Source organism: Neoarius graeffei, chromosome 4, assembly GCF_027579695.1.
Source record: "Neoarius graeffei isolate fNeoGra1 chromosome 4, fNeoGra1.pri, whole genome shotgun sequence".
Taxonomy (NCBI): Eukaryota; Metazoa; Chordata; class Actinopteri; order Siluriformes; family Ariidae; genus Neoarius; species Neoarius graeffei.
Genome location: NC_083572.1, coordinates 79,029,845 through 79,047,537, shown reverse-complemented (window position 1 = coordinate 79,047,537; position 17,693 = coordinate 79,029,845). Strand labels below are relative to the sequence as shown.

At 41.5% G+C, this 17,693-nt stretch overlaps 1 protein-coding gene across 3 annotated transcripts in view; it reads right to left on the bottom strand.

Moving 5' to 3' along the window:
* Window positions 1-7,665: 7,665 nt before the first annotated feature.
* Window positions 7,666-17,693, bottom strand: part of boka (BCL2 family apoptosis regulator BOK a) — a 35,616-nt gene continuing 25,588 nt past the window's right edge. For 2 of the 3 annotated variants that reach the window (XM_060919766.1, XM_060919767.1), the window contains one exon: window positions 7,666-8,884. In XM_060919766.1, the coding sequence (XP_060775749.1) occupies window positions 8,759-8,884 (126 nt within the window). In that variant the 3' untranslated portion in view covers window positions 7,666-8,758. Of the gene's footprint in view, window positions 8,885-11,178; window positions 11,286-17,693 lie in introns of all 3 variants that reach the window. The other variant, XR_009654574.1, reaches the window with a different exon arrangement.

Here is a 17,693-nt window from a genome sequence, read left to right as displayed (position 1 = left end):
TAGTGCCCAGGAAGCGGAAATAGGTTGTATTCAGTCACGTGAATTTTGCTTACTTCCAGTGAATGAAGTGGTGGTCAAACAAACCAATTTGGCTGCCGTTATACAAAGAGCTAGTGAAACCGTCTCCGACTATTTTTGCAGATTAGAGGCCAATACACAGTCAAGATACCTTCAGAAAGTTGCTCTTTGCAATGGGATAGATCCTTGCATGTTATCTCAGAAGGATTTTTCCTGTGAGTTGGAAAATTATCCATTCGTTGAGTTCCCTGACGGCGGCACGGTGGTGTAGTGGTTAGCGCTGTCGCCTCACAGCAAGAAGGTCCTGGGTTCGAGCCCCGTGGGCGGCAAGAGCCTTTCTGTGTGGAGTTTGCATGTTCTCCCCGTGTCCGCGTGGGTTTCCTCCGGGTGCTCCGGTTTCCCCCACAGTCCAAAGACATGCAGGTTAGGTTAACTGGCGACTCTAAATTGACCGTAGGTGTGAATGTGAGTGTGAATGGTTGTCTGTGTCTATGTGTCAGCCCTGTGATGACCTGGCGACTTGTCCAGGGTGTACCCCGCCTTTCGCCCGTAGTCAGCTGGGATAGGCTCCAGCTTGCCTGCGACCCTGTAGAACAGGATAAAGCGGCTAGAGATAATGAGATGAGATGAGTTCCCTGACATCTCAAACTACCTGGTGCTGCAGACATCGTTCTACACGGACAAACAGATGAAAACCTGGAAGAGCATGGAGGTATTAAACTTTTTATATGTTGCTGGTTAAAGATCTGGGGATCAAGACATTACAAGATAAATCCTATATCATTTATGTCTGGGTAAGTAGGCTTTTGTGGGTTCTTTGTATGTGTCTTTGTGATATTTGCTAGGACGCTACAAGTATTGGGTGTAAACAAACCACAGCCGCTCGATTCTTAATCCTCCCTGCTCTTCTCTTCCAGGTAAATCATTCACAAAGATCCACAGAAACCCCTTTAAAGACCTGGGTATTGGTGAAACAGGACAGAGAAGTTATCACAGTTCACTGTAACTGCATGGCCGGGGAAGCAGTTTCGTACTGTTAACTCGTGAACTTTTTGTTTTATGTGAATCGTCTTGATTATCTCATCTATCTAGTTCAGTGGAGGAGCCCAAACTACATCATCCTTGTAAAGATTGCTAGGACACCCTGACAAATAAAGTGAAAACACATGCATTAGTTTACAATATGGTGACACAATCAAGCAGTAAACAAAAACACATGAGGACTTAAGCAATGAGCTTCAAAACATCATGAAATAACAGAAAATGGTGAGAAAAGTGACTTGCAAATCTAAATTAAATAAATCAGAGGAATTTACAAACCTTTCACAAAGTGATCACTGCAGACTCAAGCATTCTTTGACTCTGCTCCCTTCCATCGCAGTGAAAGGTTCAAGAGCCAACTTTCTTGTCACCTTTTGGGAAATTCCTTTGCTCTTTCACCCTTTATCACTTCACAGGGAACCCGGAAGAAACTTTTATCACTTTCACGGTTTGATCGATTCAAACAGCGCAAAACAATGCAAGCGTAGGACATTTTAACGACTAGCAAGGCGCCCCAGCAACAGTAACATTTTGTGAACAGTAAGTTTAGTTGACCACCAATTTATGTCTTGCATATCTAATGAGGCGGATGTGACGTCGGATGCAACCCATCTATACTCCACAGAGGTTACTGGAGAATCAAACAGGGTGATGGGAGAGGGTGTGGCAGAGCTCCTCCTGAAGTCTACAATCATCTGCACTGTCTTTAGAGCATTGAGCTCTAAGTTGTTCTGCCTGCACCAGGACACCAGATGATCAATCTCCCACCTGTAGGCAAACTCATTCTCATCAGAGGTGAGTCTAATGAGGGTGGTATCTTCTGCAAACTTTAGGAGCTTGACAGACTTGAGGTGCAGCTGTTGGTGTACAGAGAGAAATGTAGAGGAGAAAGGATGAAGCCTTGGGGGGGATCCAGTGCTGATAGTTTGGGAGTCAGAGACATTTCCCCAGCTTCACGTGCTGCTTCCTGTCAGACAGGAGTCCAGTGCTGGCAGATAAAGTGAAGAGCCATGTTGACAGCATCATCTGCAGATCTGTTGGATCTGTCGGCGAACTGCATGGGGTCCACGAGTGAGTCAGTGATGGCTTTAAGGTGGTAAAGCACAAGGCTTTCAAAGGATTTCATAACCACAGAAGTCAGGGTGGTGGGTCTATCGTCATTTAATCCTATGATCTTTGGCTTTTTGGGGATGGGGATAATGGTGGAGGCCTTGAAGCAGGCTGGCACACGACATGTCTCCAATGAAGTGTTGAAGATGTCTGTGAACACCAGAGACAGCTGATCAGCACAGTGCTTCAGGATAAATGGTGAGACAGAGTCGGGGCTTGCTGCATTGCAGGGGTTCAGCTTCTTAAAGAGCTTGTTGATGTCCCTCTCCAGAATGGAGAGAGTTGAGCTTGTGGTGGTGGTTATGGGGGGGCCTCCAAGGTGAGAGGTTGTAGAAAGGCCCCAGCAGCAGTAGAGGTGAGGGAGGTGGGGTGGTGGGCAGGACCTGGAGTGTGGAGTCATGGGAGATGATATCAGGACAGTCCCATCATCTTCAAAACGATAGTAGAATTCATTCATTTGGTTGGCCAGGCATAAGTCATGAACAGAATGGAGGGCTGAAAGTTTGTAGTTAGTGATCTGTCTGAACCCTTTCCAGACAGACGTAGAGTCATTAGCTGAGAACTGGTGTTGGAGTTTCTCAGAGTGCAGTCATTTTGTTTCTCTCACTGCCTTGCTAAACCTGTTCCTTTCCCCACTTCTGAATGCTTCTTCCTATTGCAACCTTAGCTGTCTGAGCTTATCTGTGAACCAGGGTTTGTCATTATTGAAACTCACCCTGGTTTGTGATGGAACACAGCAGTCCTCACAAAAGCTGATGTAGGATGTCACAGCCTCTGTGTACTCATCCAGACTATTGGTAGCAGTCCTGAACACATCCCAGTTTGTACAGTCCAAGCACACCTGAAGGTTCTCTGCAGCCTCATTGCTCCATGTGGAAATACTCCATAGAGGTTACTGGACAGTAGGGCTGAACGATATATCATTATCGTATCTATATCTAGATATGAACATTCAAGATATTAATATCGAAAAAGCAACGATATAGACGATATAGATTTCCCCTCCCCGCGCTCACCCTGCATGTAAAGCTCTCGCAGTCACAACAAACATCATTTTTACGATTGCCCTTGAATGCACCGCAAAGGCCAGCCAACCACAAACCTTATTTCATGCTTGCTGTGGATCGACAGCTGAAGCCAACCAATGACAAACATATGACGCCAGGAGTGAAGGAGATGGAGACCGACGTGCACACACACTACAGACAGCGGGGAAATTAAAAAGAACAAGAAAATGAGTGCGGAAGATAATGCGGCCGGTGGCGGTGCAGAATCTGACTTGGTGCCAAAACATAAATCATCTTCCATTATTTGGAAGTATTTTGGATTCAAAAAGGACGATGGTTAACAAGCTAGTGTTCCTGGCAAAGAATCTGTAGAAGTTGTGCTGCCTGTAACTACCTCTGTTCTGTTAGTAGCAAATGCATTTTCTGCATACAGTTATGTGATCTTTTGAAGAACATAAGATGTTGCACTTCAATGCACTTTCAATGTTCCACCAGCTGCTGCATTTGTTATTTATTGTTAAAGCAGAGCTGCAGTAAGATGTTTGATTTGTAATTTATTTATTCGTAATTTATGTTAATGTTGATGACTGGCAGTGAGTTCTTAAAAATAAAACTGCACTTTCCACATTTTTTTGTATTATGATGTTTTTATTTTTCTGAAAAATGCTTGGTTTTCACCAAACCCGTAGTCATATCGTATCGATATCGAGATATCTGGCATGAATATCGAGATATGAAATTTTGTCCATATCGTTCAGCCCTACTGGACAGTCAAACAGGGTGATGGGGGAGGATGTGGCAGAGCTCCTCCTGAAGTCTACAATCATCTACACTGTCTTTAGAATTTATAACGTTATTAAAGTCACCTTATCTCATCTCATTATCTCTAGCCGCTTTATCCTGTTCTACAGGGTCGCAGGCAAGCTGGAGCCTATCCCAGCTGACTACGGGCGAAAGGCGGGGTACACCCTGGACAAGTCGCCAGGTCATCACAGGGCTGACACATAGACACAGACAACCATTCACACTCACATTCACACCTACGGTCAATTTAGAGTCACCAGTTAACCTAACCTGCATGTCTTTGGACTGTGGGGGAAACCGGAGCACCCAGAGGAAACCCACGCGGACACGGGGAGAACATGCAAACTCCACACAGAAAGGCCCTCGCCGGCCACGGGGCTCGAACCCGGACCTTCTTGCTGTGAGGCGACAGCGCTAACCACTACACCACCGTGCCGCCCGTTATTAAAGTCTAAGATTGTAATAAAGATAGAAACAAAAGATTTACATATACAAACAAGACATCAGAGTTGATCATTACTGAATATAGTAAGATATTCTTTAAAAGAGTATCAGGTAGGAGTGGGCAATATGGTCAAAATATTCTAGCCTATCAATGTCAGAATTTAAACAATCCATGAAAAACTAAACATTTAATAATATTTTATAATTCATCTTATTTTTGTAAAGAGCAACAGTCAATGAATTAGTGTTATAAAATTACTTATGCTACCCACGAGATTCTCATAAAGGTGTTTTTATTGCAATACTGGAACTATATAACATTTATATAGTCAAGCCCTAATGTCAGGTTGGCATAGTTTCACCATTAACCAAACTGATGTGGAGCGTATCCCATAAGGCTTGTCCTGTTATTACAGTGGACTGACTAATAGGGGTTGCTGCAAAGTCGCACAGAGTCATGCTTTGAGTTGTTTTGCATGGTGTGTTTTCAGTACATATCACTTTGGATCATTAAATACATTGCAAACAGTCTTCTCATGTGCTTTTTTTAACAGCATGCAAATTATATGTCAACTGTAACTACACTGATGTGTAGCTTGTATATGTAAATCATTTATTGTTCGGCAGACTTTATCTAAAGTGACTTACAAATGAAGCCGAACACAATCCAAGCATGCTGCTGCTAAAGGAGTCAACATTAGTAAATGATGCAAGACCCTTTGTTAGGTCTTGTTATTGTTTGAGTTTACTGCAGTTTTTTTCCTTAGAACCCAACCCCTATTTTCAGAAAAGTTGTGATTTCTGTGATAGGACTCATCCATTATCTGTAACCACTTATCAGGGTCACAGGCAAGCAAGGAGAAGCAGTTACAGATAATGGATGGATGGATGAGCCCTACGGGCGGCACAGTGGTGTAGTGGTTAGCGCTGTCACCTCACAGCAAGAAGGTCCTGGGTTTGAGCCCAGCGGCTGGCAAGAGCCTTTCTGTGCAGAGTTTGCATGTTCTCCCCGTGTCCGCGTGGGTTTCCTCCGGGTGCTCCGGTTTCCCCCACAGTCCAAAGACATGCAGGTTAGGTTAACTGGTGGCTCTAAATTGACCGTAGGTGTGAGTGTGAATGGTTGTCTGTGTCTATGTGTCAGCCCTGTGATGACCTGGCGACTTGTCCAGGGTGTACCCTGCCTTTCGCCCGTAGTCAGCTGGGATAGGCTCCAGCTTGCCTGCGACCCTGTAGAACAGGATAAAGCGGCTACAGATAATGAGATGAGATGAGACATCAAATTAACCAAAATATTGGTGTTGTTTTATTCATTTGACAAATTAAAATAGCACAATAACAGCATGATAAATTAGCTGATGTTAAGCACATGTATTACTATTACATGAGCTTGATTTAGTATCTCATCTCATCTCATTATCTCTAGCCGCTTTATCCTGTTCTACAGGGTCGTAGGCAAGCTGGAGCCTATCCCAGCTGACTACGGGCGAAAGGCGGGGTACACCCTGGACAAGTCGCCAGGTCATCACAGGGCTGACACATAGACACAGACAACCATTCACACTCTCATTCACACCTACGGTCAATTTAGAGTCACCAGTTAACCTAACCTGCATGTCTTTGGACTGTGGGGGAAACCGGAGCACCCGGAGGGAACCCACGCGGACACGGGGAGAACATGCAAACTCCACACAGAAAGGCCCTCGCCGGCCCTGGGGCTCGAACCCAGGACCTTCTTGCTGTGAGGCGACAGCGCTAACCACTACACCACCGTGCCGCCTGATTTAGTATCTTGCTCCCATATTAAATTGTGCAAGTAAAATAAAATAAATATTTTCCTGGCCTGTCTGGTCACTTGTTAAAACTTTCAACAGTAGGTACAGCCGAAGCTAGTGGATCGTGTGCTATTTTATAAGTTGCCAAATAATGGGCATGGAACCCGAATTATTAAATTAATCTAAACTAACAGTGATTGTCATTAAGAATATTCATGCAGTAATATTGATACCACTATATTAGACTCCCATTAGATGTTTAGTTCAGTGCTTGTATTACATTTTCTGTCGATCTAAATTCTCTTGTGCTTTTCTTTTATACTGTAAGATATATTAAGTTAGCTTCAGCCTCAGACACTTCATCTACTATTCTAGCCATAACATTAGAATGTGGAAAGTTGCAATCTTATTGGTTCTCTGCATAATTGGCAGCTGACAGCAAAGAGAAATTACTGTGTGTGTGGTCAAGCTCCATTGTCTATCCCCTGAATTTTTCGGGCCTAAAGGAAAGTGCTTGTATTTAAAAAGTCAGGGGTTTACACAAAATTGCAGAAATTTTAGACAAACGATCACCACGTTTCCCTATGATCCTGTCACTGGACAAAATTCAGTGAATTCCAGTTAGGTAATATTAAAGCTAGACGGCCTTTCGATTTCATAAAATTGGTGAAATTTACTTCCTTCTGAAATTTCGTCATTGTGATACACATGTTTATTTCTGTAATATCTCACAAAATATCAGGCCATTCTGTGGCTGGGAAATTATTTGAGGGGATTCCCGAGCAAATAATGTGCATGAAATCGCTCGCTTCGTGCAGTCAAGCAGACAGAGGAAGTCTGTGTGCGCATGCGCACATTTACCTTCTTCTTTTGGGTTTTATGGCAGCTGGCATCCACAGTGTTGCATTACTGCCATCTACAGGTTTACCGTGACCGTGCACTGACAGTTCCATCATTCTGTCACTAAACGAACAGTTGATCACACCGAGGTGCTGGCTGACCGCTGATATTTATTAGTTTGGTCCTGCGTTTCCTTTCCTTCCCAACATAACGTCTTTTCTTCTCGCTTTCCGTTACTGTAGTCGGTTTTTCACATTTCATTCTCACGCTCACGCCCTCCATTTTCTCTCCTGTTTCAAATTTGTATCCCACAATGCCTTGCGCAATCAGGGAAAGTCCACCACGTGATGCATGATGTAGTATCTTGAATTGGGTCATGGTGAAGCAGGAAAAAATAGCAGAGAATTTAGGGGCACGTGGCCCTAAATTTCATTAATTGTTCTGTTGAAAAAAAAAAGTAATAAAATTGTAAGTCTGTGATTCAAATTCAGTAGCTTTTGGTCCACTAAACAAAAATAATTGGGTGTCAAGGAAAATTCTTTTTATGACTAACACCTGAAAAATCTGAAAGGCAGTCTACCTTTAATCTAAAAAAAAAATCCCTACACAAATCCAATAATGGGAAACAATTCATTTTTCCATTTACTAGCATTTATTCCACAGACATTCAGGGTGGCTTAGCAATCTGCACACAACAGCAATGCGTAATTCCTCAAAAAGGAATTTTTAAATATATAAAAACAGAAAAAGTTATCAGATGCGATTGCGTAAATGCAGTCAAAGTTCATAGCTTTTATATTTACAGCACAGTTAGAGCTATGACAACAAAAACACCAGATACACCTTAGCCTTGTTGAAAACTTTGGACAGAGTTCTTATAGGCTTTTTATGGACAACTGGAGGATTCAGATATGGTTTTTTTTTTGGAATGGACAAGTTCTTTGTTTTAGAGTGGACAAGAAATAGAAATAAAAAGCCAGATCTGTTTGTTAATTTCATGCTTTTTAATCTCTCTCACTTTCACTCTGTCTCTCTCTCTCTCTCTCTCTCTCTCTCTCTCACACACACACACACACACACACACACACACACACACACCCTTAAAAAGAATCTTTCAGGTCAGCATGACTCAAATATTCTGCTCAGTTTCAGTTGAGCAAAAAGATTTTCTATCCTGCCCAAGTAATTTCATAACACTAGACCCATTTGAAGGTGTCATTATCAGTAAAGTGTATTCAAAAAAACACACACACACACGCACCAAAAAAAAAACAAAACACAACCCAAACCAAAACAGTGCAGTCCACTAGAAACATGGATAAACTAATAAGAGCCACTATGTGACAGTGCAGACGAGGGCTAGACAGTATGGCTTTAATGGAACACACTGGTCACACGCACACACAGAGCTTCCTGTTTCTGATGGGGAAACATCCTGCAGCTCGCGTCCTATTGACAGTTACCCCTCAGATACAAGTGCCCTCTACGTACCATCACTTATGGACATCAATCCACTGAAAATCCTTACAGCCCCTTGAACCCAATCCATGAAGACATCCAAGAACAGCTCAGTACACACAAATGTCATTTAAAAGGCACAGTGCAACTTTCCTGAATGTGTAAACACACCAAGAGCAGTAACGGGTTGAAGCAGTGAAATGGCAGCTCTCTCCACCAAAAACAGAAGAGAGGCTCAATGTCCATTGTTCCTCTGCCATGCTTTCACTTCTCCCTCAGCAGGTAGAAGACGATGGCCTTCAGGTAGTGTGCACACGTGCAGGCTGCTGCCACCAGCCAGTGAGAATGGAAGCTGGGATCTGTGTTCACTACACACTTTGTAATGTCAGCCTGCAAAAAATAAATAAATAAATAAATAAATAAAGACATACAAAATGTCATGAAATCTCAGTATAAATAACAGCTTCTGGCAGCAATAGAATAAACTCTATTGTAGGCTAGCTTTAATACACCGTAAAAGGCCTCCTAAAGAAATTAACAGTTGCACCAAGTAAAAAAAATTAACATAGCCTTGAAATATAATGTATATAATATAATAAAACCCTCACGGTTACCAGAGGACTAGCCCCCCGCTGTAACCCTAGCTATGTAATAGGTGAGAGGCCGAGGGCTACAGAAACGGAGATCGGCGCCGCCCTATGCACCACATGGCGTGGGAAGGGACTTTGACTTAAAATATAATGTAAAACTCACACTTTTTTATTATTATTATTTATTATTATTTTAATTTTTTATTTATTTATTTTTTTCCTTGTCTATAATTGTAAAGCGTCCTTGGGTTTCTTGAAAGGCGCTATATAAATTTAACTTATTATTATTATTATTATTATTATTACTTAAAGGAGAACTGAAGTCATTTTTAAACTTGCTTTATTTCTTAATTAACATGTTATTCAATTACGTTTTCGGTTTTAGTCACCTTATATCGTGACTCGTTTTGGCAACTAATTGCAATTAAATATTATACTTATCGGCCTATTCGGTTTTTAGCCATGTTGAATTTAGTTCGTTTGGTCCACGGCAGGCGTCACTTACCCGCATGATCTTCACGAGACTTGTGTGAGACTTCGAAACATGACGTGTCAGCCAGGTGTCAGTGCCGCCATTTTGAAAACTGTTTTCCAAATGAAATATTGCACAAAAACGAGTTTAAATGACGATTACTGCCGACTTTTTTCAAACTTTCCTGATTGCTATCAAAACAAACAAAACTTCCGGCTTTATTACATCAGCATTCGAAAGAGGGCGCGCACGTCTTTTGACAACGTTGATCACTTTGATTTCCGCTGTACGTTTTACTTCCGTCCGATGTCTCGTGCGATGTCTCGCACAGGTCTCAACGCATCTCGTTTACAGCCATTGCTTTGACATATGGACTGATGTATTACATAGCATATTTCAAACACTCATAACTTGCTATAGTGGTGACAAAATAGCCGTCAAAAATGCATTCCTATATTTAATAAAATGAGATAAATAGAATTTTAATAACAAAAAATTTGCCTTCAGTTCTCCTTTAACAGCTAGTCGATGCTGTAAACAAAACACTGTAATTCTGATATAAAGTGCACTGTGTGCAGAGTACCAAATACATGACTACAAACGTGTTTGGTTTTCTTTTCAATTTTGTAATTTCTTTGTGCGGGAAGAGTGTTTGTGACCTGTGTGTCTGGCTTGAGATTGTCACACTTCACTCTTTGTAACAAAGGTTTGAACAACACACTACACACTATGAGCGAAAACATCTTGTGTTTATGGTACACCTGAAATTTTAAACCATACAAGTTTTAAACGAACTACTCTTGACTTCGGATTCTTGGTTTAGGATTGACTTTACACCCCAGTTTACAACTGAACTTACATTCAGCTGGTGCAACTGCATGGTGTAAAGGAAGCCTCCAGTTTAGCATCAGACAAATGGCACGCCTAAATTATCTCATCTCATCTCATTATCTCTAGCCGCTTTATCCTTCTACAGGGTCGCAGGCAAGCTGGAGCCTATCCCAGCTGACTACGGGCGAAAGGCGGGGTACACCCTGGACAAGTCGCCAGGTCATCACAGGGCTGACACATAGACACAGACAACCATCACATTCACATTCACACCTACGGTCAATTTAGAGTCACCAGTTAACCTAACCTGCATGTCTTTGGACTGTGGGGGAAACCGGAGCACCCGGAGGAAACCCACGCGGACACGGGGAGAACATGCAAACTCCACACAGAAAGGCCACGGGGCTCGAACCCGGACCTTCTTGCTGTGAGGCGACAGCGCTAACCACTACACCACTGTGCCGCCTAATGGCAGAATAAAGAGGTTAAAAATAATTATGCAAATCAAACCAAAACTACACTTGTGATCATTCCGTTGTTAATCTGGTGTCCACAGACTTTATATAGGTTGCAGAGGAAGGATACACTATGCACAATAGCCATAAAATGACTGTCATGGTCAGTGAGTGCAGGTGTGCTCCGCTCAATACAGAGGCCAAAATAAGATCTGAAAGCACATTAAAAAAGTGCTCCAAGAGATAAGACTTGAGTATGGAGTGCAGATCTCAACCCAAAGAAGACTGAAAGAGGCGGTCATGTTCGGTTTCAGGTCTAGAAGGAATTAAGCTTACATCTGCACACAAACTGGTTTGCCAGGGAACCCAAAGAATAGCTGAATGGGACGTGATGTTTACAGTGAGGTTTCCAGGCTTCTTCTCTCCAGCAGTGTAAAAGGAGTCTATGTGAGGAGAAGAGTTTAAAGTGCATATCACGGGTAAATTCAGGAGCAAGATCAATGTAATTCTCCTAATGTATATTAAACTTTGGTCAAATATCTGTAACATTTTGTGCAATTTTTTTACCGTGCACAATACCAGAAAAATTCAGTTGAAATCAAGCCATTTGAGGCGAATTGGTCCGCCTCTGAAAAAACTTGGTGTTTGGATTTCCCAGCAAACATTGATTTTCATGACATCACGTGCGGGACGCCTCCCTCTGAATCCTACATCAGCGCTGGTTTGTTTATGAGAATACGACCTGGTGGTTTTCTGCAAATTTCTTCAACGTTATCATGTAATTATTAAAATGGTTAACAGATGTATCGTAGGAGGGTGTAGCAACACCAATCTTGATGGGATTAGGACTCATCGTTTTCCAAAAGACCGGACAATGAGAGAGAAATGGGAGCGCTTGGTCTACACAGGCTGTGCACTGAAACCGTGCAAAGCTCTCTCAGCCTGCTGGCGCTTCCGCAGGTAACGTCACGAATCTGGCTCCAGACTCCCTTGGGATTTTTCCAGACGCGTTTTGTTATTTTATTTTTTTCTGCTGTAGACAGATGACCTTGTGCAAAATTACCCTTCTGAATGAGTGTGTAAAGGGACATACTTTCATATAAAAAAAAAAAACGAAATTGGTCCAGGATATGCACTTTAAGGAGATGTGCACTCAGGCATGGGATTATGGACCTGGGAAGTGTCACAGCCAGAAGGATTTTTGACAAAAGTGGATTGTCGGCTGCATGATAATGGTTATACGGACATATCTTCAATGGTTATACTGACAAGATTTTCCAACAAGATAATGCATGGTGCCATGCTTCACATTAAGTGAGAGTCATTTGAGAAAGAGGAAACTGTAGCTATGAAATGGCCAGCCCTGTACTTAAATCGTATTAAATAATTTGTGGGATTACATTTGGGAAAATCTTCATCCAACCACTAGGAATAGCCTGTGGACAGCAGTTACTTTAGTTCATTCATCCATCCATTATCTCTTCGTCAGGGTCATGCCGGAAGCTGGAGCCAATCCCAGCTGACTATGGGCAAGAGGCAGGGTACACCCTTGGTAGATCACCAAATCTATCACAGGACGATAGACAAACAACCATTCACACCTCACATTCACACCTATAAGGCAAGTCTAGGCAATCAGCCTTTGGGAGGAAACCCACGCAGGCACAGGGAGAACATACAAACTCCACACAGAAAGGCCCCAGTCGGCCACGAGGTTCGAACCCAGAAACTTCTTGTTGTGAGGCGACAGTGCTAACCGGTACACCACCGTGCCACCCTTTTTAGTTCATTTGAAAAATGTTTTTAAGAAACTAATGTGAAGCTGGTGTGAGGAGGTCATCAAAGCTAGAGGGAAAACCCACAAACTCCTGATAAGCCATCTTGTCTCATCTCATTATGTCTAGCCGCTTTATCCTGTTCTACAGGGTCGCAGGCAAGCTGGAGCCTATCCCAGCTGACTACGGGCAAAAGGCGGGGTACACCCTGGACAAGTCGCCAGGTCATCACAGGGCTGACACATAGACACAGACAACCATTCACACTCACATTCACACCTACGGTCAATTTAGAGTCACCAGTTAACCTAACCTGCATGTCTTTGGACTGTGGGGGAAACCGGAGCACCCGGAGGAAACCCACGCGGACACGGGGAGAACATGCAAACTCCGCACAGAAAGGCCCTCGCCGGCCACGGGGCTCGAACCCAGGACCTTCTTGCTGTGAGGCGACAGCGCTAACCACTACACCACCGTGCCGCCCCTGATAAGCCACTTATAGAAAATTACAAAACTACATTTGTTATGTTTGCATACATGTGTGTTCATTCAAACAAAAAGGCAATTAAACAATTCTTTTTCATTGCTTGTGTATGTAATCAGATGAAACATTTGTAAAACAGAACCTCGGCCTTCAAACTTCGAGTCTGCCTCCATTCCGAGGCTGATATTTGTGTGGGATGACACCAAGCTGCTATAGCTAACAGTGTAAGAACTCAGACAATCAAATCTATTTGAGATTCTGAACTCAGCACATTTTGAGACCAGTGTGTGGTGGTTTGTTCATGCTGTACTGACAGCAATAACTGTATGCTATTTGTCAGCTACACAATATGGCCAAAATTTGTGGACACCTGACCATCACACCCATATGTGCTTGTTTAACATCCCATTCCAGATTTAGTCTTCCTTTGCTGTTATAAGAGTATCCACTCTCCTGGGAAGGCTTTCCATGAGATTTTGAAGCATGACTGTGGGGATTTGCCCATACTGATGTCAGGCAAGGAGATCTGGGGTGCCATCAGTGTTCCAATTCATCCCAAAGGCGTTTAATGGAGTTGAGGTCAGGGCTCTGTGCAGGCCACTGGTGTTCTTCCACTCCAACCTTGGCAAACCATGTCTTTATGGACCTTGCTTTGTACACAGAGCATTGTCATGATGGAAACGGTTTTGGCGAGGGCCACTAGGGTTAGTGACCCTAGGTTATTCCTGTATTGCTGCAGCATACAAAGACATCCTGGACAACTCCGTACTTCCAACTTGTTGCAAAAGTTTGTGGAAGAAGATATGGTGTGATGTCCAGGTGCCCACAAACTTGGTCATATAGTGTACTTTAGGCTTCCAGTGCAAAAATAAAGTAGTAAATGTCAGACATCAATAAGCATGTAATGATATCTCATGCGATCATAAAAATTGCGATAAAAATTGATGAAGTAAAGGAATTGAGATTAGCACCAGGCTGCATAATCTCTTAGGTTTTTTCCTAGCTGTAATTGTATTGTTCAGACAGCAGACAGTGGAATAATGTACAATAGCGAGATTACATGTAACTTCATCATAGGCGGAAGTAACACAGCTCTAATACCGCTAAAACACAAACAGATCTATAATGGGAAGGATCTGTTATGCGATTGACTGTATAAATAAATTCAACAAGAAATTGGAGCCATCTTTTTACTTTTAACAGACTGCCGAAAGCTAAAGAGAAGAAAATGGTAGGTAGTAAAATGTTCATAAAAGTTTATTAAGGCCTATTTTTTTATTAACTTTCATTTTTCATAAAAGGAACATTTTTGTTAATAGGCTATTAGGCTCATATTTTACTCTAACCATTAGAAATGTGGATAAATAATTACTGCTGGTTATTAAGAAAAATAAATGCTTTTTTTCTTATTTAACAAAAGGAATGTTTAAGTTGATAAAGAATAGGATAAATGTTGCATTTTTTGGTAATAAAATTTTCTTCATTCAATTTCTTTTTCAAAAATATCATGGGAAAAAATCTACTCATGAACCCAATATCATGAATCAAATTGTGAAGTGACTACATTTGAGACCGAATTATTCCTTTAACTTCATTAGGCCACAAATTTATGCTCAGATGGAACCTAATGCCAGATTTGTTTTAATTTAAAGAAATTATACCACAGCACTGCTGAATTCTCCATTCATATTGGTCCGAAGTCATTAATTAATTGTAGTGCCATCTGTAATTCAAATCACACGTTTATATTAATACACTCACTCTAATATGTTATCGATTGTATAGTAACAGCTCATTCACAGGAAAGGCGGCTGCATCACATAACTTATGGCTAATAATAAACAGATTTTTTTTAAAGAAAAATGTATAAAATCATCGATATGGTAAAGTTTTCTCCAAGGTGAAGTTTATTTAACATTTCTGGAAAGAGTCTCCAGTATCAGTGCTTTGTAATGTTGAGTAGGTTTACTGCCACATAAGAGTATTCTGGTTTGTCCGTATCCTAACAAGCTTCATTTCTGTCTAATTAACAAAAGAGAGGCTGGTGAGGGAACAAGTTTATAGCTGCTCTAATGCAAGCAGTAACAGGAACGAGTCTGTTTTGTGAATGTTCCACAACATTAAATGCAACTATAAATGGGTAAAAAGTATGACATCATTCATTAATCTAGGGCCTCATCGTGATTTATTATTTTCTGAAAGAGAGAGTTTTATTCCTTACTTAAAGGAGAACTGAAGGCAAATTTTTTTTATCATCAAAATTCTATTTCTCATTTTATTAAATGTAGGAATGCATTTCTGACACCTATTTTGTCGCTGCTATAGCAAGTTCTGAGTGTTTGAAATATGCTCTGTAATATATCAGTCCATATGTCAAAGCAATGGCCGTAAACGAGATTCGTTGAGACCTGTGCGAGACATCGTAGGACGGAAGTAAAACGTACAGCGGAAATCAAAGTGACCAACATCTGCCAACGTTGTCAAAAGACGTGCGCGCCCTCTTTCGAATGCTGATGTAATCAAGCTGGAAGTTTTGTTTGTTTTGACAGCAATCAGGAAAGTTTGAAAAAAGTAGCCAGTAATCGTCATTTAAACTCGTTTTTGTGCAATATTTCGTTTGAAAAACAGTTTTCAAAATGGCGGCATTGACACCTGGCTGACATGTCACGTTTCGAAGTCTCGCACAAGTCTCGTGAAGATCACGCGGATAAGCGACGCCTGCCATGGACCAAACGAACTAAATTCAACTTGGCTAAAAACCAAATAGGCCTATAAGTATACAACCCCAATTCCAAAAAAGTTGGGACAAAGTACAAATTGTAAATAAAAATGGAATGCAATGATGTGGAAGTTTCAAAATTCCATATTTTATTCAGAATAGAACATAGATGACATATCAAATGTTTAAACTGAGAAAATGTATCATTTAAAGAGAAAAATTAGGTGATTTTAAATTTCATGACAACAACACATCTCAAAAAAGTTGGGACAAGGCCATGTTTACCACTGTGAGACATCCCCTTTTCTCTTTACAACAGTCTGTAAACGTCTGGGGACTGAGGAGACAAGTTGCTCAAGTTTAGGGATAGGAAAGTTAACCCATTCTTGTCTAATGTAGGATTCTAGTTGCTCAACTGTCTTAGGTCTTTTTTGTCGTATCTTCCGTTTTATGATGCGCCAAATGTTTTCTATGGGTGAAAGATCTGGACTGCAGGCTGGCCAGTTCAGTACCCGGACCCTTCTTCTACACAGCCATGATGCTGTAATTGATGCAGTATGTGGTTTGGCATTGTCATGTTGGAAAATGCAAGGTCTCCCCTGAAAGAGACATCATCTGGATGGGAGCATATGTTGCTCTAGAAACTGGATATACCTTTCAGCATTGATGGCGTCTTTCCAGATGTGTAAGCTGCCCATGCCACACACACTAATGCAACCCCATACCATCAGAGATGCAGGCTTCTGAACTGAGCGCTGATAACAACTTGGGTCGTCTTTCTCCTCTTTAGTCCGAATGACACGGCGTCCCTGATTTCCATAAAGAACTTCAAATTTTGATTCGTCTGACCACAGAACAGTTTTCCACTTTGCCACAGTCCATTTTAAATGAGCCTTGGCCCAGAGAAGAGGTCTGCGCTTCTGGATCATGTTTAGATACGGCTTCTTCCTTGAACTATAGAGTTTTAGCTGGCAACAGTGGATGACACAGTGAATTGTGTTCAGAGATAATGTTCTCTGGAAATATTCCTGAGCCCATTTTGTGATTTCCAATACAGAAGCATGCCTGTATGTGATGCAGTGCCATCTAAGGGCCCGAAGATCACGGGCACCCAGTATGGTTTTCCGGCCTTGACCCTTACGCACAGAGATTCTTCCAGATTCTCTGAATCTTTTGATGATATTATGCACTGTAGATGATGATGTTCAAACTCTTTGCAATTTTACACTGTCGAACTCCTTTCTGATATTGCTCCACTATTTGTCGGTGCAGAATTAGGGGGATTGGTGATCCTCTTCCCATCTTTACTTCTGAGAGCCGCTGCCACTCCAAGATGCTCTTTTTATACCCAGTCATGTTAATGACCTATTGCCAATTGACCTAATGAGTTGCAATTTGGTCCTCCAGCTGTTCCTTTTTTGTACCTTTAACTTTTCCAGCCTCTTATTGCCCCTGTCCCAACTTTTTTTGAGATGTGTTGCTGTCATGAAATTTCAAATGAGCCAATATTTGGCATGAAATTTCAAAATGTCTCACTTTCGACATTTGATATGTTGTCTATGTTCTATTGTGAATACAATATCAGTTTTTGAGATTTGTAAATTATTGCATTCCGTTTTTATTTACAATTTGTTCTTTGTCCCAACTTTTTTGGAATCGGGGTTGTAATATTTAATTGCAATTAGTTGCCAAAACGAGTCACGATATAAGGTTACTAAAACCGAAAAGGTAATTGAATAACACGTTAATTAAGAAATAAAGCAAGTTTAAAAATGACTTCAGTTCTCCTTTAAATAACCTTATTCGATGAAATTTCTACTTGTTTTGACAAACAAATATATTCTGATTGATCCTCAAGTGATCCACTGAGTGA